General features: G+C 45.1%; 2 protein-coding genes across 15 annotated transcripts in view; one reads left to right on the top strand and one right to left on the bottom strand.

The window, feature by feature from the left end:
* Nucleotides 1-9,996: 9,996 nt before the first annotated feature.
* On the top strand, nt 9,997-16,259 carry SNRPF (small nuclear ribonucleoprotein polypeptide F). The gene is made up of 4 exons (XM_008256914.5): nt 9,997-10,080; nt 12,061-12,186; nt 15,703-15,767; nt 16,124-16,259. The coding sequence occupies exons 1-4, from the start codon at nt 10,078-10,080 to the stop codon at nt 16,188-16,190; spliced, it is 261 nt and encodes an 86-aa protein (XP_008255136.1). The 5' UTR covers nt 9,997-10,077; the 3' UTR covers nt 16,191-16,259.
* Nucleotides 15,453-17,745, bottom strand: part of CCDC38 (coiled-coil domain containing 38) — a 70,520-nt gene continuing 68,227 nt past the window's right edge. For 13 of the 14 annotated variants that reach the window (XR_016216949.1, XM_089308797.1, XM_089308799.1 and 10 more), the window contains one exon: nt 15,453-17,369. Coding sequence is in view for 13 of the 14 variants with exons in the window: in XM_089308797.1 (XP_089164923.1) it covers nt 17,256-17,369 (114 nt within the window). In the remaining variant the exon portion in view is untranslated. The remainder of the gene's footprint in view (nt 17,370-17,745) is intronic. The other variant, XM_089308805.1, reaches the window with a different exon arrangement.

The following is a 17,745-nucleotide window of genomic DNA, read 5'->3' on the forward strand; positions in this document are numbered from 1 at the left end:
TTGCTCATGTAAGCCGAAGTTACTCACAGAACAAGTGTGTGAGTCCATCACACACATAGTTGAGTGTATTCTTATTCTTGCCAGGAAGAGGCATGTTCTGCCTTGGGCACAGGATGGTTAATTCCTTCGAATGGCTTCCTGATGGGCATTCATGAAGGTAATCAAGTAGCAGACACTTTGAACAGTAGTAAGGAAACAATCTAGTTTCCATGCCAAGGTGCCTTCCAATGTTATGTTCAAATAAAAAGAGGATTTTCACGACCTGCTTCATTCCACTGCTAAGGGAAGATGTATGTCCTGTTTCTGGGATTTGGATAGGTGAAGGTGCCTGGTTTAAAATTTACATTGTATGTATCGTCTCGCCCCACCTCTTCTCACTTCCATTTCCAGCTCAGTGGAAGGAAGTAAATTCAATAAGGAACATGGGCAGATTACTAGACACTTTCTCAACTACAGAGGAGACCGTGGTTTTGGGTGTCATGGCATTAAAATAGTTTGTTGCAGTGTTCGGAAGGCAGGGAATTTGTTGGCTTGAGTTAAAGCCAGCTCCCTTGTTGACTGTCCAAATCTGCTGAAAAGATTTGTCTGTGGAGAGTATGTGTGTGCACCTGTGTGTGTGTGTGTGTATCTGTGTCTATGTGTGTGGGAGAGTGTAAGAGAGGGAGAGAGATAAAGATACTACATTATGAATGGGGCTAATTTTTGCAAGATTTTGATGTTTTATTTTGGTTGTAACAAAATGGCTATGGTTAATTGTTTTTGTAGCCTAAGATATTGTTTCAACTATCATTATTCTAACATTATCAGTGCTAACATTTAAAAATGAATGTCTCTAACACCTGTCGAAATAAAGATTCACCCACTGACCTTTACAGATGAGTATATTCTTGGGTGAACAGCTACATGTTTCAGTTAAGATTAGTGCGGGCTCTGGTGATCATGGTCTTCTGTAATTCCTTATATGGAACAGAATTCTGATAGTTATGAGCAGTCTTGTACATATTCATGGTTTTTTCTTGGTTTTCATACTTTTGTTTTAAAGGTTTATTTATTTGAAAGGCATAGTTACAGAGAGAAGGAGGGAGGGAGGGAGGGAGAGAGAGAGAGGAGAGAGAGAGAGAGAGAGAGAGAGAGAGGTCTTCCATCCACTAATTTACTTCCCAAATGACTGCAATAGCCAGGGCTGGGCCAGACTGAAGCAGGAGCCAGGAGCTTCTTCTGTTCACCTATGTGGGTGCAGGAGCCCACGCACTTGGGCCATCTTCCTCTGCTTTCCCAGGTACATTATCAGGGAGTTGGATTGGAAGTGGAGTGGCCAGGACTCAAACTGACGTCCCTTTGGGGGACGTATTCCTGGTTTTAAGATAGAAGAAACTAAGATGTAGGGAGGGTAAGTACCTTGTGCTGGTATGAGGTATAACTTCATTTGGGGGCTTTTTACCAACACGGCTGCATAATGACATTTCAGTCAAGGGCAGGTCACTCATACAGTAGCGGCCCCACAAGATGATAGAGGAGTTGAAAATTTCCAGCCGCCGAGTATTTTTACTATATTTTTTCTGTGCTGGGATACACAAATACTCACCATAGTGGTACAGTTGCCTACTGTCCTCAGCACAGTAGCAGGCTGTGCAGTTTGAGAGCAATAGGTTTTTCCGTATGGCCTAGGTGTGGTGTGATAGGCTATACCTTCTCTAGGTTTATATAAGCACACTCTGTGACCTTTGCACAATGACAAAACGAGATCCCTGGTCTTTTGGGTGCTATTTATGTATATTTATGGAGCATACTGCCACTTGAAATTACTTACTTATCTACTTACTTGCTCATCAACACTTCCTTGCCCCTATCCTCAACTTCTTACTTTCTTGCATCAGAGTTACTATCTCTAATTACATTCTCTCTCTCTCTCTCTCTCTCTCTCTCTCTCTCTCTCTCTCTTTTAAAGCTGTCTTTTTAAAAAGATTTATTTGAAAGGCAGAGTTACAGAGACAGAGGTCTTCTGTCTGCTGGTTCACTCCCCAAAAGGCCTCAATGGCCGGAGCTGTGCTGGTCCGAAGCCAGGAGCCAGGAGCTTCTTCCTGATCTCTCATGTGGGTGCAGGGGCCCAAGGACTTGGGTCATCTTCTACTGCTTTCCCAGGTCATAGCAGAGAGCTGGATCAGAAGAGGAGCAGCTGAGACTTGAACCGGTGCCCAAATGGGACTCCAGCAACACAGGTGGAGGCTTAGTTCCCTACGCCACAGTGCCGGCTCCAGCATTCTCCTCTTGAAGCATGGTCTTCACCTGGCTTCCAGCATACCACCCTCTTGGTTTCCTCTTACTTGTTGGATCTCCATCATATACCCAACCTCTATTGAACTATTTCTGGATTCAGTTCTTCTTTTTTTTTTTTTTAAAGATTTATTTATTTGAGAGGCAGAGTTAGAGAGAGAGAGAGAGAGAGAGAGAGAGAGAGAGAGGTCTTCCTTCTGTTGGTTCACTCTCCAAATGGCTGCAATGGCCAGAGCTGGATTGATCTGAAGCCAGGAAACAGGAGCTTCTTACCAGTCTTCCATACAGTTGCAGGGGCCCAAAGACTTGGGACATCTTCCACTTCTTTTCCAGGCCATCATCAAGGATGCTGGATTGGAAATGGAGCATGCAGGACTTGAACCAGCATCCAAATGCGATGCTGGCTCTGCAGGTGTAGGCTTTACCCACTACACCACAGTGCTGGTCCCCTTGGTTCAATTCTTGACCTTCTTTTCTTTTTAAATTAGTGATTCTCACTCCTGTAAGACCCAATGCCTCCTTTTCATAGCAAATACATTTTTAAAAGTTGTGTTTACTTGTTTGAAAGGCAGAGTGACACACACACGCGTGTGCACACACACACACACACATACACACACCTTCCATCTTTTGGTTCACTTACCAAATAACTGTAAGGGCAGGTGTTGGGCCAGGCAGAAACCAAGAGCCAGGAATTCCATCCTGGTCTCCCACGTGGATGGCAAGGACCCAAATACTTAGACCATCATCACTACTTTCCCAGGTGTACTAGCAGGGAGATAGACCAGAAGTGGAGCAGCTGGGATGCCTGCGTGGTGCTGAGAAAAGTAGGAGAGGTCAGAGAATTGGAGGGAGTAGAGGCCCAGTGCAGGATGGTGAACTTCAAGCTCGTAGCTTGTCTTTGTGGAGTGGATGAGGTATGGACATTTGGTTACATGGAAGGGGCTGATCAAATAAAAAAATAAATCAAGGATGAAAGGAAAGCCCATTTTTAATATTATTTTTATTTGTTCAACAGGCAGGGTAATAGAAGAGAGAGACTGATTTTCTTTCCACAGGTTTGTTATTTCCTCAATAGCTTATTCTTGAAGCACAGAATGATATGCCCAGAAATTCCCCTCCTAGGTACATGTCCAAAGGAACTGAGAACAGACTCAAACAGTTTGACACCATGTTTTTAGCAGCACTATTTATAACAGCCCAAAGGTGGGAGCAAACAAAATGTCATGTGTATGAGGGGAATTCAGAAAGTTCATGGAAAAATGGAATTAAAAGCTAAGTTTATTCTAGTGCCAAAAAATAAAAATAAAATCCATGCATAGTTTTTTCAAAATATGCATTTTCTGTGAAGTTTCTGAAGACCTCATACCTACAGCAGAATATTACTCGGCTATGAAATGGAGTGAAGTACTACCGCATGCTCTACTGTGAGTGAATCTTGAAAATATTATGCTTCTGAACACAAAACTCAGGAGTTGGTGGCGTGATTTTAGCTCAGTGCTTACTTGTACTAGGCCTAGTACTTGAATCCTTTGAGATGCAAAATTAATGTATTTAGCCATTACAGGTAAGTGACCCTGATTTTTTTATCTGAGATCAATCCCTTCCTTCACAAATGGATTCATAATGTGATTTGCAGTCTCCAGTTGTCTGACAGCCTCAGCATGGCTTCTAGGGCCAGGACTTTATGACCAGTTTCTTTCACTTATCAAAAATGCATTTTCTCATGAAAACTGAGATGAGCAATTACTGATCTGTGCATTTATGCCTTAGTTATTACATGTACTGTGCCTCAGTTAGTCACCATTTAAGGAGATGCAGCTAAGCCAGGAAAAGACAGGACACAGGGCATGTGAAATGCTAAGTTTCAGCAACAGATACTTAAACTCATATCATTTTCTTTTATATAGCTATACAATATTTAAACAGTAATACTGTACTTTTAAAAAAAGATTTATTTAAGCCGGTGCCACGGCTCACTAGGCTAATCCTCCGCCTTGCGGCGCCAGCACACCAGGTTCTAGTCCCGGTCGGGGCGCCGGATTCTGTCCCAGTTGCCCCTCTTCCAGGCCAGCTCTCTGCTGCGGCCAGGGAGTGCAGTGGAGGATGGCCCAAGTGCTTGGGCCCTGCACCCCATGGGAGACCAGGAGAAGCACCTGGCTCCTGCCATCGGATCAGTGCTTTGCGCCAGCTGCAGCGCGCCGGCCGCGGCGGCCATTGGAGGGTGAACCAACGGCAAAGGAAGACCTTTCTCTCTGTCTCTCTCTCACTGTCCACTCTGCCTGTCAAAAAAAAAAATTATTTATTTATTTGAGATGCAGTTTACAGAGAGGCGGGGGGGGGGAGGAGAGAGAGAGAGAGAGAGAGAGAGAGAGAGAGAGAAAGAAAGCCTTCAATCTACTGGTTCACTCCCCAGATGGCCGCAGTGGCCAGAGCTGGGCTGATCCAAAGCAAGGAGCCAGGAGCTTCTTCTAGGTCTCCCACACAGGTGCAGGGGCCCAAGCGCTTGGGCCATCTTCTGCTTTCCCAGGACATAGCAGGGAGCTGAATGGGAAGTGGAGCAGCTGGGGCTTGAACCGGCACCCGTATGGGAGAAAGGTCTTCCTTTGCCGTTGGTTCACCCTCCAATGGCCACTGCGGCCGGCGCGCTGTGGCCAGCGCACCACACTGATCTGAAGGCAGGAGCCAGGTACTTCTCCTGGTCTCCCATGGGGTGCAGGGCCCAAGGACTTGGGCCATCCTCCACTGCACTCCCAGGCCACAGCAGAGGGCTGGACTGGAAGAGGGGCAACTGGGACAGAATCGGGTGCCCTGACCAGGACTAGAACCCTGTGTGCCGGCGCCGCAAGGCGGAGGATTAGCCTATTGAGCTGCGGCGCTGACCAGGCAGCAGCTTTATCAGCTATGCCAATGCATCAGCCCCATGCTGTACTTTTATAAGGGTGTGTATATTTATCTATTTCAAATATACTCTTACTCTCAGACGTCATTGAAGTCTACTTGTCACATTATTCTGAGTTTTGTAAATAGTGTCTTTTCTATGGAATTCACACTGTTTTGGGTGTCAACTTGTGTCACACACACACACAATTTTGTGGGATGAAGTTTTAACTTTGTGAAGAATAGCTTAGTTAAAATTTAATAAGATACATCTGTAAAATTCCACTTTTCCAGTTTGAACCAACAGAGGAAACCCTACAGAAATCAGTTTGCATTTCAATTTTTATCTTATTTGACTAAGTGTAAAATGAAGTTCTTTAAAATGTATAACCTGCTACTGTTATGTAATGTAGTTTGATTTGGTTTTATATCGGTCTTTTTAGTTTTGTATATTTAATTCACTTTTTGTTACTCTTAACCACTGTCTGGTTTTGTTACAGTTTTTAATTGAAGATGGACTGTTAAAATTGTATAGGACCAGGGTCTCATTACTATGATTAACATACTTAGAAGAGCCACAAGAATCCCATGACTAAATGAATGTGAACAGACCCTCTAAGATATTCAGGCCATTTTATCTTTATGCTTTTATCATGTAAAATTATTTTATATCAAATTTTTCATTTTAAGAAAAATGTCATGAAACATTGGAACTGATGAAACACAGACCTTGTTTTTTTTTTTTTTTTTTTTTTTTTTTACTTTAAGCATGATAAATATACATCTAAGTTTAAATATTGTTTAATGGCCATTTACAAATTCAAGCACTACCGGTGGTCAGTGTTGCAATAAAAGTATGTTATCTACAGTGTTAAGTATACTGCACTGTGAAACTCTTTTCTTTAAGGTGCATAGTAAATGTACAGACAGTTGTAGGCTACTGTTTGGGAACATACCTCATTTCTAATCTACTATTCCTAACCTGTTCTGTTTGCAGAGAGAAAAGAATTGATTTTTTTCTAATGATTTGTCAAATTGTGCTAACTTGTAGGCATTCTAAATAATTTTTTAAGATTTATTTATTTGAAAGTCAGAGTTACACAGAGAGAGAAAGAGAGGCAGAGAGAGAGGTCTTCCATCCACTGGTTCACTCCCCAATTGGCCTCAATGGCCGGAGCTGAGCTGATCCAAAGCCAGGAACCAGGAGCTTCTTCTAGGTCTCCCACATGGGTGCAGGGGCCCAAGGACTCGGGCCGTCTTCCACTGCTTCCCCAGGCCACAACAGAGAGCTGGATTGGAAGTGGAGCAGCCGGGACTTGAATCAGCGCCCACATGGAATGCTGGCACTGCAGGCAGTGGCTTTACCCGCTATGCCACAGCATCGGCCCCCTAAATAATTTTTTTAAGATTTATTTATTTGAAAGGTGGGGGGGAGGAGAGAGAGAGACTTCCATCCACTGGTTCACTCCCAGATAGCCGCAACAGCTGGAGTGGGGCTGATCAGAACCAGGAGCCAGGAGCTTCTTCCAGGTCTCCCACATGGATGCAGGGGTCCAAGCACTTGGGCCATCTTCTACTGTCTTCCCAGGCCATAGCAGAGAGTTGGATTGGAAGTGGAGCAGCAGGGACTTGAACCAGTGCCCATATGGGATGCCCGCACTGCAGACAGCGACTTTACCTGCTATGCCACAGCACGGGCCTCTCTAAATAAAATTTTTAAAAAGAGAAAAGAATATGCTTTGTGAAATAAGCTAGCTACAAAAGGTTACCTATTTCATTTACGTGAAATATTCCAAAATAGGTACACCCACAGAGATCAAGAGCAGATTGATGGGTGTCCGGGCTACGAGGAGAGGAACTGCTGAATGGGCACAGGATTTTCTTTCTGAGGTGACACAAATGTTTTAGCATGAGACACAGGTGGTGTTTCCAACAACCTTGCAAACACGTTCTAAATGCCCCTCACCTGTAGACTTTGCGATGCCCCATTTTTTTATGTGAATTTCTTTTTTTTTTTTAGGATTTATTTATTTATTTGAAAGTCAGAGTTACACACACACACACACACACACACAGAGAGAGAGAGAGAGAGAGAGAGAGAGAGAGAGGTCTTTCATCCGATAGTTCATTCCTCAGATGGCTGCAATGGCCGGAGCTGTGCCGATCCGAAGCCAGGAGCCAGAAGCTTCTTCTGGGTCTCCCACATGGGTGCAGGGGCCCAAGGACTTGGGCCATCTTCTACTGCTTTCCCAGGCCATAGCAGAGAGCTGGATCAGAAGTGGAGCAGCCGGGACTAGAAACGGTGCCCATATGGGATGCCGGCGCTTCAGGCCAGGGCGTTAACCCATTGCGCCACAGCACCGGCTCCATGATATGTGAATTTCAACTCAACCTTTTAAAAGTTAAATAATGTATACAGTCAAAAGCCTCATCCTTGTCTGGTTTCAGCAGTTCCCACTACACCCTCAGATAAGCAATGCATGTGGCGTCTTAGGAGTTCTCCAGTGCATTCATGCACCTGCAAACACCCGGACACACTGCCCCCCCCCACCTTTTATAAACCCAGGTGTTTATAAGGTGTTGTGCAGTGTGTGCTTTTCTTAGCAATTTATCTTGGGGCTACTTCTGTGGCCTTGACACTTTAGAACACTAGAGGCTAGTTGTTGATCTTTTCTAAATATTTACTCAAAAGGCTGAAGGGGGTATCTTTCTCCCTCTGGCTCACTCCCCAGATGTCCACAACAGCCAAGGTCGGGTCAGGCTGAAGCCAGGAGCCCTGAATACAACCAGGTCTCCAGATGGGTGGGAGGGACCCAAGTACTTGAGCCATCATTTGTGCCCTCCCAGGGTGCACATTAGCAGGCAACCGGAAGGAGAAGTGGATCAGGGACTCAAGGCCAGGCTCTCTGACAGGTGTTGCGGGTGTCCTTGGTGGCACCTCATCTGCTGAGACAAATGCCTGTCCCTGGGGCCAGTTGTTTAGTAAAGTCTCTCAGTCTGGTTTGTCTGGTATTTCCAGACTATTACATTCCTGTTACGTCTTTGGTATGAGCACCACGGAAATGCACCTGCTCTTTGCATCTTACCTAGTGGTACACATACTTTGGATTTGTCCCATTGTTCACAATCATCATTTGAGCATTGGATTAAAGTGACGGCTACCAGGCTTCCTCACTGTAGTTACTTTCCCTCCTTTGCAATTAGTGTTTCTTGGAAGAGTGCCTTGAAACTGCATTAGCTATCCCATTCCAAATCAGACTTTCTCCATTTATTCACTGTGGACTCATGGATTCCTGTTATATTCAGTGGGTCGTAATTCATGGCTGTCTTTACATATTTGATGTTCAAGTTGTCAAAATTGGGACATCCTTTTGAATGACCCCGTCACTCTGAGCATTTTTCCTACTTCTGCATAACAAGACACTCCAGGCTCATTTTGTGCAGGCTGGAATGTAGCCAATTTTCTAAAGTTGCTGAAAGGTGGCTTTATGAAGTAGAGAAAGCAGTTTTGGGGTTAAAATCCAGCTACGTGCCTCTGGGCAAGTTCTCTGCCAAGTCTGTTTTTCTCATCTCAGCTGTAACTTCAGATCACACTGTGTGATTTCTATAATAATTGGGAAAGAGCCGGACATAAAGTTAGGAACTAAAGATTATAGCAAAGTTAAAGATGCAGGGGTGTAACATCTGGCATAGCGCCTAAGACGCCCACATCCCAGATGGGAGTGTCTGGCTTGGAGTCCCCGCTGGGTTTCTGACCCAGCTTCCTGCTAATGCACCCTGGGAGGCAGCAGGTGATGGCTCAAGTAGTTTGGGTCCCTTCCACTCACTTGGGAGTTCCCAGCCCCCGGCTTCAGCCTGGCTTGTTGCGGGTGTTTGGGGAGTTGAGCCAGTAGGTCCAAGAGCGTGTACGCTCTCTGTCTCGCTCTCGCTCTCTCATAAAGAAAATTAAGAATTTTTTTTCTTAAAAGCTGAAGATCCACGACACGATGACTAACCAGAAAAAACCCAGTGCACTTTGGGGTAAATAATTCTAACAGCTATTCGGTCTACACCACACTGATGATCACCCTGACTTGCTGCTCATCATTTAAACCGACAACACGTAAGTCACAGCGAGCATCTCCTGAAAGCTCAAGTCCAAACGCATCTTCTGGGGGGTGTCCAGCAGCAGGCGGTCCTCCTCCAAGCGCCAGTTCTCCGAGATCTGCATTCAGCACCTCCCATCCGGGCTAGTCCAGCGTCGGTCGCGCGGAGAGGGGCTGGCGGCTGCGTCGCGGGCACCGATCAGCCCGTGCTGCCGCAGGTGCTCCCCAGGCCGGCGGGGCCGGGGGCCCGCGGGCAACGCCCCGGGGGAGGTCCTGGCTCCTAGTCTGCAAAGAATTCTGCCGCGGCCCCTCCGTTTCACCTCCCCGCCTCCAGGCCCGCTCCTCTCATTTCCTCTTAGAACGCTGAAACGGGTGCTACCGAATAGACAACCTTCAGGTCGAAGGGGGCTGTGGCAGAGGCGCCCCCAAATCGCGGTACCCGGGGACCTGAGAGCCCCGAACGCGTTCTCACCGTTGTAAACTAACAAAGCGACCCCCCATTAGCCAAGCTGCCGAGAAATCACGTGTGCGCCACAGGGTACGCGGCCTCTCACAGCCGGTTCTTCAAGGCAGGGGAGAAGACTAGTAACGCCGAACGCGTCTCTGGTTGCTGGGAGACACGGCTGCGCCATCTCCTCCAATCAGCACACGCCTCTTTTTGACCAATCATAGAAGGCGAAAGAGCGGTGGTGGGAGGTGAAAGGTCAAGCTGAGGTTTGGCGGCCATTTCTCTTGCAACTTCGGAGGTCTGGGCCTTGGGGGAAGCTGCTCCGAGCACGCGGGACGGGCTGTATCTGCGTCGGCGGCGTCTAATCCGCAACGTTAGCCCGAAGTCGTGATGGTAAGGAGAGGGAGGACTGCTGGAGTCGCGAGACGGAGAGGGCGGGAAGGCAACTTCGGGCTGGCTGAGCCTGGTGGCGGCTTCGCGCCTTTCCCATTCATCCGCGAGGCGCAGCGCACCGGGGCGCCAGTCTGCGGGTTCCGCGGACGCGCGCGAGTCCCTTCCTGGCTGGGACGACCCTCGCCTCCTGCTGCCTCTTCTTTCTGAGTCCAGGGAAGAAAGAGGTAGTCGGGGTGGATGTAGCAAACGCTGAAGCGGTTTGCGTTTCCCACTTCGTCGCACTCATGAAGCCGCTTTTATTCCGTCGGTGATGTTTCTCCAGCCCGCCTTGGCCCAGGCCCCGGAGCGTTCGTGTATTCGTTCTGACGCTTATTGAGCGCCGGCGACTTGGCCAGGTTGAGTCTTGGGCTCCAGGACTAGAGACTGAGAAGTGCCCATGCGGACCCTGCACCGGCCGAGCTGGGCGGGGTGTGAGAGACAGACGTCCGTCAGGCGCTGTTCACCGAAATGGGCACCGGCCTAGACGGGAGCGGGCGGGAGGCTGCGGCCCCGGGGCGCTGGGGCGCCTTCCGCGGCTGCCCCCGGAGGGGGGCTTTCACCCGAGCCCGGGTGACAGGAAATGGGGCTCCGGAACGATGAGGGAGGGACAGCTACACTCGTGGTGGGTGTTGGCCGAAAGCGGCCACCGCTTGCGAGAGCGCCAGGACCTGGGCAGCGTGTGGAGGGTCTACCCCGGCGCCCTCGGCAGCCGTCGGAGCTTTCTCATCAGGCCCGATGGGATGCGCTCTGGCACACGTCGTAGCGGCTGTGTGCTCGCTGCGCCCGAGAAGTGGGGAGCTGGGGGCCGTTAGGCGGTTATTGCGGGTGGAGCCCTCCTACTTTTCCCGCGATTTAGTAGCGGTGTCTGGGTTCTTCCTCGGGGTGAGGAGGTGAGCGCGGAGAGACTCGGTTCGCCGGCGATGCACCGGTCGGGTGAGGACCGAGCCCTGCCGAGCTTGGTCCTGCCCCGAGTGGGATGCTGACCGTACTGCTTGTTCTCGGGATGACGCGCGCAAGCGCACACATACACACGGTCATTCCAGATGGGAAGCCTCCCTGGCCTCCAGCGGTCCCCTTTCCCTCTGGAATAGACTTCACCCTTTAAAACGGAGGCATTGCTCCTACCAGGCAGCCCGTTCCTGTCTTTTTTCCTGAGTTGGTTGGGCCTTTCTGCATAGCATCGCTCTTACTGCTTTGCAATATAATTGTCTGTATGTCTGCAGCGCCACACCCCCACCCTGGCTTCTTAAGGACAGAGCCTCGTTACACGTTTGTTGTAGGGCTTTCATCTTTGTTTCCTTAGAGCTTGCGACACTGAGGACTGCAGGTGCCGCTTGTCTCCTAAGTGCAGCGTGAACACTTATTTTTTTGTGATGGGTTGAAGACGAAATGGGATAACTGGTTAAATTTCCCAGATGCTAGCCGGCGCCGTGGCTCACTAGGCTAATCCTCCACCTTGCGGCGCTGGCACACCGGGTTCTAGTCCCGGTTGGGGCGCCGGATTCTGTCCCGGTTGCCCCTCTTCCAGGCCAGCTCTCTGCTGTGGCCCGGGAGTGCAGTGGAGGATGGCCCAAGTGCTTGGGCCCTGCACCCCATGGGAGACCAGGAAAAGCACCTGGATCCTGGCTCCTGCCATCAGATCGGTGCGCCGGCTGCAGCGGCGGCCATTGGAGGGTGAACCAACGGCAAAGGAAGACCTTTCTCTCTCTGTCTCTCTCTCACTGTCCACTCTGCCTGTCAAAAAAAAAAAAAAAATTTCCCAGATGCTCTTCAACAAACAAAAGTGGAAATTAGGTAGTAGAGTGATAGGGAGTGAAGAGTTTGCTTCATTTGGATGTTACAAAATATTGATTGGTGGATTGGTAGAGGAGAGTGAGGAGTGGAAGCCAAGTTAAGGAAAAAAAAAAATCAATGGATTTTTTGTTTGTTTGTTTTGTGCAGAGTTTACCCCTCAATCCCAAACCTTTCCTCAATGGATTAACAGGGAAGCCCGTGATGGTGAAACTCAAGTGGGGAATGGAGTACAAGGGCTACCTGGTGTCTGTAGACGGCTATATGAACATGCAGGTAAGCTAGAGGTGAAAGGGTGGTGACACTGTGTTTCTTCTGTTCCACTTTATTCCTCCAAGGTTTCGTGTGACTAATAATTCATACAGTTGGCAAAGATAGAACAAAATTCAGGAATGAAGTCAAGGCCAGGGAGGATGTTACAACTGATAGACTAGGTACAAGACACGGGGTTAGGCCAGGATTCACAGACCTTACTCGTGGTGGGTAAAGTGAGGAGGACTCAGGCATTTGATTATTCATATAATAAGGGAAATACATGAGTTGCTTTCAAAAGCAAACCTTTTTCCAGCGCTTAAATCTGATATTTTTCAAGTGAAATTCTTGTCTCTTAATGAATGCTAAAGGCACAACATTAATGTAATCAACTAGAAGCATTTCTTCAGAGGGAAGACAGATTAGCTGAAAGAATTGATGAACTATGTTGGTTAAACTAGTTGTAAATGATTTTGCCAGTGAGGGGGGGGATTTGGTGTGAATTTTTTTATTGTGATAAAATATACATAAAAATTTGGCCACTTTAACCATTTTTAAAGATGTCACTCAGTAATAGTATGTGAGAACATTGTTTTGCAGCTACCACTAGTACCCAATTTCAGAACTTTTTCATTATCCTAAAGTGGAACTCTGTACCCATTAAGCAGTAACACCCCCGTACCCCAGATTCTAGCTGTTGGTAACCACTTTTCTACTTTGTGAATTTAATCATTTTGGGAAGAATCATATAGTCAGTACCAAACATATACAGGCCTTTGTTTCTTGTCATTTCCTAAACAAGACATTATAGCATTTTTACATAGCATTTACATTGTAGTAGGGAACATAAGTAATCTAGGCATGATTTAACGTATATGAGAGCATGTGCATAGTTCATATGTAGGTACTGTGCTCTTTTACAGAGAGGGACTTAAGCACCCTCAGATTTTGGTATCCTTGGTCACAGGGAGCAGAGAGGGTGTTCGGAAACCAATCTCCCAGATTCCAAGGGATGATTGTATCTTTTTGTGTTTGGCTTGTTTCACTTAGCACAGTGTACTCAGGGGTCACCCATGTCGTACAGCCATGTGTCAGATTTCATGCCTTTTATGACTGAGAAAGACTCCATTGTATGGATGTGCCACACTAACCCATTCACCTCCTGTGGACACTTAGATTGCGTCTTCCTTTTGGCTACTGTAAATGATGTTACTATGAACATGGGTGTATATTCGAGTCCCTGCTGTCAGAAGTGGGATTGCTGGGTCATATGGCAGTTCTGTGTTTGAGGACCTGCCACACTGTTTTCTATATAGCAGCTTTGGTTTTGCATTTCCCCCAGCAAGTATAAAGGTTCCAGTGGGGTCGAATTAGTATCTCATTGTGGATTTGATTTGGATTTCTTTATTTATTTTTATTTTTGACAGGCAGAGTGGACAGTGAGAGAGACAGAAAAGTCTTCCTTTGCCATTGGTTCACCCTCCAATGGCCACCGCGGCCGGCGCGCTGCGGCCGGCGCACCGCGCTGATCCGATGGCAGGAGCCAGGTACTTATCCTGGTCTCCCATGGGGTGCAGGGCCCAAGCACTTGGGCCATCCTCCATTGCACTCCCTGGCCATAGCAGAGAGCTGGCCTGGAAGAGGGGCAACCGGGACAGAATCCGGTGCCCCGACCGGGACTAGAATCTGGTGTGTCGGCGCCGCAAGGCAGAGGATTAGCCTATTGAGCCATGGCACCGGCGATTTGGATTTCTGTTAATGATGTTGAGGGCCATTTCATTTGCTTATTGGCCATTTATGGGTTTTGCCCATTTTTAAATTTTTTTTAGTTGGAATTCTTTCCAGATTTTTAAAGGTTACCTAGACAGGTGGTCAATCCAACCATGAATTGAAGGATTCCATACACAGAAAACTAACAGGAGTACTTTGGTAGGCAGAGAGCTAAGATTGTGTTTAAACATCTGCCACCATAGTAGGTAACTCTAAGCATGGTTTTGGTCAGGAAAATTCCTGAAACAGGAATCATTTACCAAGCCTATAGGGAAATCTGAAAAGGTATAACCATTTTGATGAAAAATGTTCTGGAATATGTAATAGTAGTTGTACAACTTTATACCAAAACTACTGAATTACAAACTTCAAAAAAATAGTGGATTTTATAGTATGGGTGTTACATATTTGAAAATAACACCCACTTAATATTTGGTTTTATTGTTAAAGACTTATTCATTTGAAAGTTGGAGTTATACAGATAGAGAGAGGTCTTCGATCTGCTGGTTCACTCCCCAGTTGGCCGCAATGGCCAGAGCCATTCCAGTCCGAAGCCAGGAGCTTCTTCTGGGTCTCCCTTGTGGGTGCAGGGGCCCAAGGGCTTCTACTGCTTTCCCAGGCCACAGCAGAGAGCTGGATCGGAAGTGGAACAGCCAGGGCTTGAACTGGCACCCATATGGGATGCCAGCACTGCAGGCGGTGGCTTTACCTGCTATGTTACAGTGCTGGCCCCAATATTTGGTTTTAGAATTAACAGCTTCCTAGTGAAACTACTAGAGTTACAGAATATATCTGACCAACCACATTGATAGCAGCTTTTGAGTCTGCTGAGTGAGTAGATATATTCATGGAGTACCCGTTGTGTACATGACACTGTAAATACAGCAGGGGACAAAATGTAGTCCTTGCCTTCATGAGTGTGTTTAGTGTTCATTTCTTTTATGAGTCCTGGATGGCACTGGTTTTTTAGAATTACAAGTTTATTACCTATATGTATAAGGAAAACTAAACATTTTGATGTAAAATGAGAAATAACTTATTTATCTTAACTATTTATTTAAAAGGCAGAGTTAGAGAGGTGGAGCCTGGAACTCCATCTGGGTTTCCCATGTGGGTGCAGGGGCCCAAGTACTTGAGCTGTCTTTTGCTGTTCTCCCAGGCACGTTATCAGGGAGCTGAATCAGCCAGGACATGAACCAGCACCCATGTGGTATGCCAGCATTGTAGGCAGCAGCTTAACCAACTGCAACACAACAGTGGCCCCAGTGCCTACATTTTTACAAAAAAACCTTAGTTCTTTGGTTGTTGACTGGTAGATTTTAGCCATAGCTTTTGTACACCTGTTTAGATACTTCTATATGATTTACATATTATTACTATGAGAAAATTTAATGTTTGGGATTTGAGAACTGAATTTTCAGAAAATGTTTTAGTCACAACTTACGAGAATAAATTGGAGACTTCGTTCCCTGAAACACTGTTTGATATCTAACGAAAGAAATACTGCACAAACTGGGAAGTTTAACTTATTTGAAACAAGTTTTAATATATATTCTATATGCATGAACATTAATATTACTAAATGTTTATATAAACATGAAACAAGTACTTACAATAGTAATAGAAAGCTAATTTTCTCACTATTAATTACAGATAAATTTGAGTTGTTGGTATAGAAAGGTCTCAGTTAACAAGGTCTCACCAGTTGTAGGTGTGCTTTATAATTTCCTCCTGTACAATTGATACTAATGGATTTCTTTTTACTTCAAGCTTGCAAATACAGAAGAATACATAGATGGGGCATTGTCTGGACATCTGGGTGAAGTGTTAATAAGGTAAACAGCGCCAGTGTGTGTGAGAAGTTAGTGGTGAGCAGTATGTTTAGTGCCTCAACCTGGAAATTACTGGTTTTTTAAAAATTGTCAATTTATCATAATACTGTACAATTAGATTTCAAGATCTTTGAAATTGTTAAACTTGTCAAAGATAAAATATTTTGGGGCTATTCTTCCTCAAGATAGTTCTAATGTTGATAAGTCTTGTGACTCTGTGTTGTAACCTTTATTGTTAAAGATGTTTGTTAGACCCAAGTTCCAGTAATTTTTCCCTTCAGAAAATATCATTTTTAACAAACACATAAAAAATGTGTCATGTGCTTTTTAACAAAATGGGCCTTTTTTTCTGTTTACAGGTGTAATAATGTCCTTTATATCAGGGGTGTTGAAGAAGAGGAAGAAGATGGTGAAATGAGAGAGTAGCATCTTTGGTGGGGTTTTCTTTTTTTATATATATATTTCTAGACAATAAAGATGTGTTTGTTTTTTCAACTTGACTTGTGAGCTATTTATATGTAGGTACTTAAACAAATGCAAAGCTCCCCTGTTGAACCAATCAGAACCAATGCTTGAAAAACCATCCTGCTTGATTCAGCGTGGTTTTCTTTTGTTAACCCCAGTACTTTTTTTTCCTGTAGATGCCTAGAAATTTTTTAAAGATGAATTTCAGCCCTTATATATTAACTGAGACCTTTTAAAGGCAACTGTTTTTTATATTCTTGAGCTACTTTTAATATGTATACAAGTTAAGCATTTTCTTAGTATTAATATATACTATTTTTACTTAGTAGTCAATAAATTCTATGTTCTCTATTAATATATGCTAACTAATGTACATGCTGTAGCTAAAATCAGAACATCTGATAATTAAAATAATTGTGGAGATAGGGCACAACAGAAATTGTGCCCTGACAGGCTGCAAACATATGTTTTGTTGACTTAAGATAATAAAGTATTTAGGACAGAATTTACTGTGAAAGAAAACCAGTCTCACGGTTAAGTTCTGAGACCATAATCTAGCAGTTTTCTCTTCAGCTTTAAACTCATCACAACCCTTCACGTATTTTCAGTTTATACACTGTTATTACTGTAGAATGAATGTACATCATGACAGTGTGCTATGAACTCCCAATAGAATGGTTGAGAAAATAGATGATTTCAATTCTCATGTTGTCAGAGAATAGCCATTATTACCTTTCATGGTCATTCATCACATAGTTTTATCAGTAAACTAATTTTGGATGTGTTGCCTTCACTGGGCCAACTCAAAATATATAGATATAAATGTTTAGATTTTATAAGATAATACTTATGAGTAATAAAAACCTGCAAAAAAATAATTCCTACTCTATTGGAATGAGTATAAAGGCCTGTGTTCCTCACATTGGTTAGGACAGGTAATAAGGTGGAATATTGCCATTACTGAAAGCCCAAATCTGCAAAATATACCTAGAATATGCTGGTAATAATATGTCTTACTGCTCCTATTCAGGAAAAAAAATATTCTTCTTCCAGTGATTTTGTTCTTGTATCGCTGACTAAAAGTAGTGTATGTTTGTTACCAGATGGAGGTTTTGAACGATAGATGAGTCTTCTTCCCAACTGAAACAAAAGGAAAGTAAAATAATAACCTTTAGCATAACTATTTCTATTGAAGTATGTAAAATACCACTGTTGAATTGGTTTTGCAAGGTATATGGTTTGGGATTAGTAACCTAATGGATGTTTAACATGCCAAGTCGAGCTGAGTATCAAATTGAGTACTTACCATATACAGAAGACAGAGCACGTAGGTTTTACAGGAAGTGGGGAGACAGGCAACATCATCAAACACTGGTGTTACTATGGGGTCTAGGAAGGGCTCCCATTAGGCGAGGCTTAGGGAGAAAGCCCCTAATTCACACCTGTTTGTTTTCTCTGGGGCTGTATACTCAAAATCCATCACTACTCAATTCAGGTTTTTCTTTGGGTCTTGGGA

Source organism: Oryctolagus cuniculus, chromosome 11 (assembly GCF_051225735.1).
Source record: "Oryctolagus cuniculus isolate XC-2025 breed Fujian yellow rabbit chromosome 11, ASM5122573v1, whole genome shotgun sequence".
Lineage (NCBI taxonomy): Eukaryota > Metazoa > Chordata > Mammalia > Lagomorpha > Leporidae > Oryctolagus > Oryctolagus cuniculus.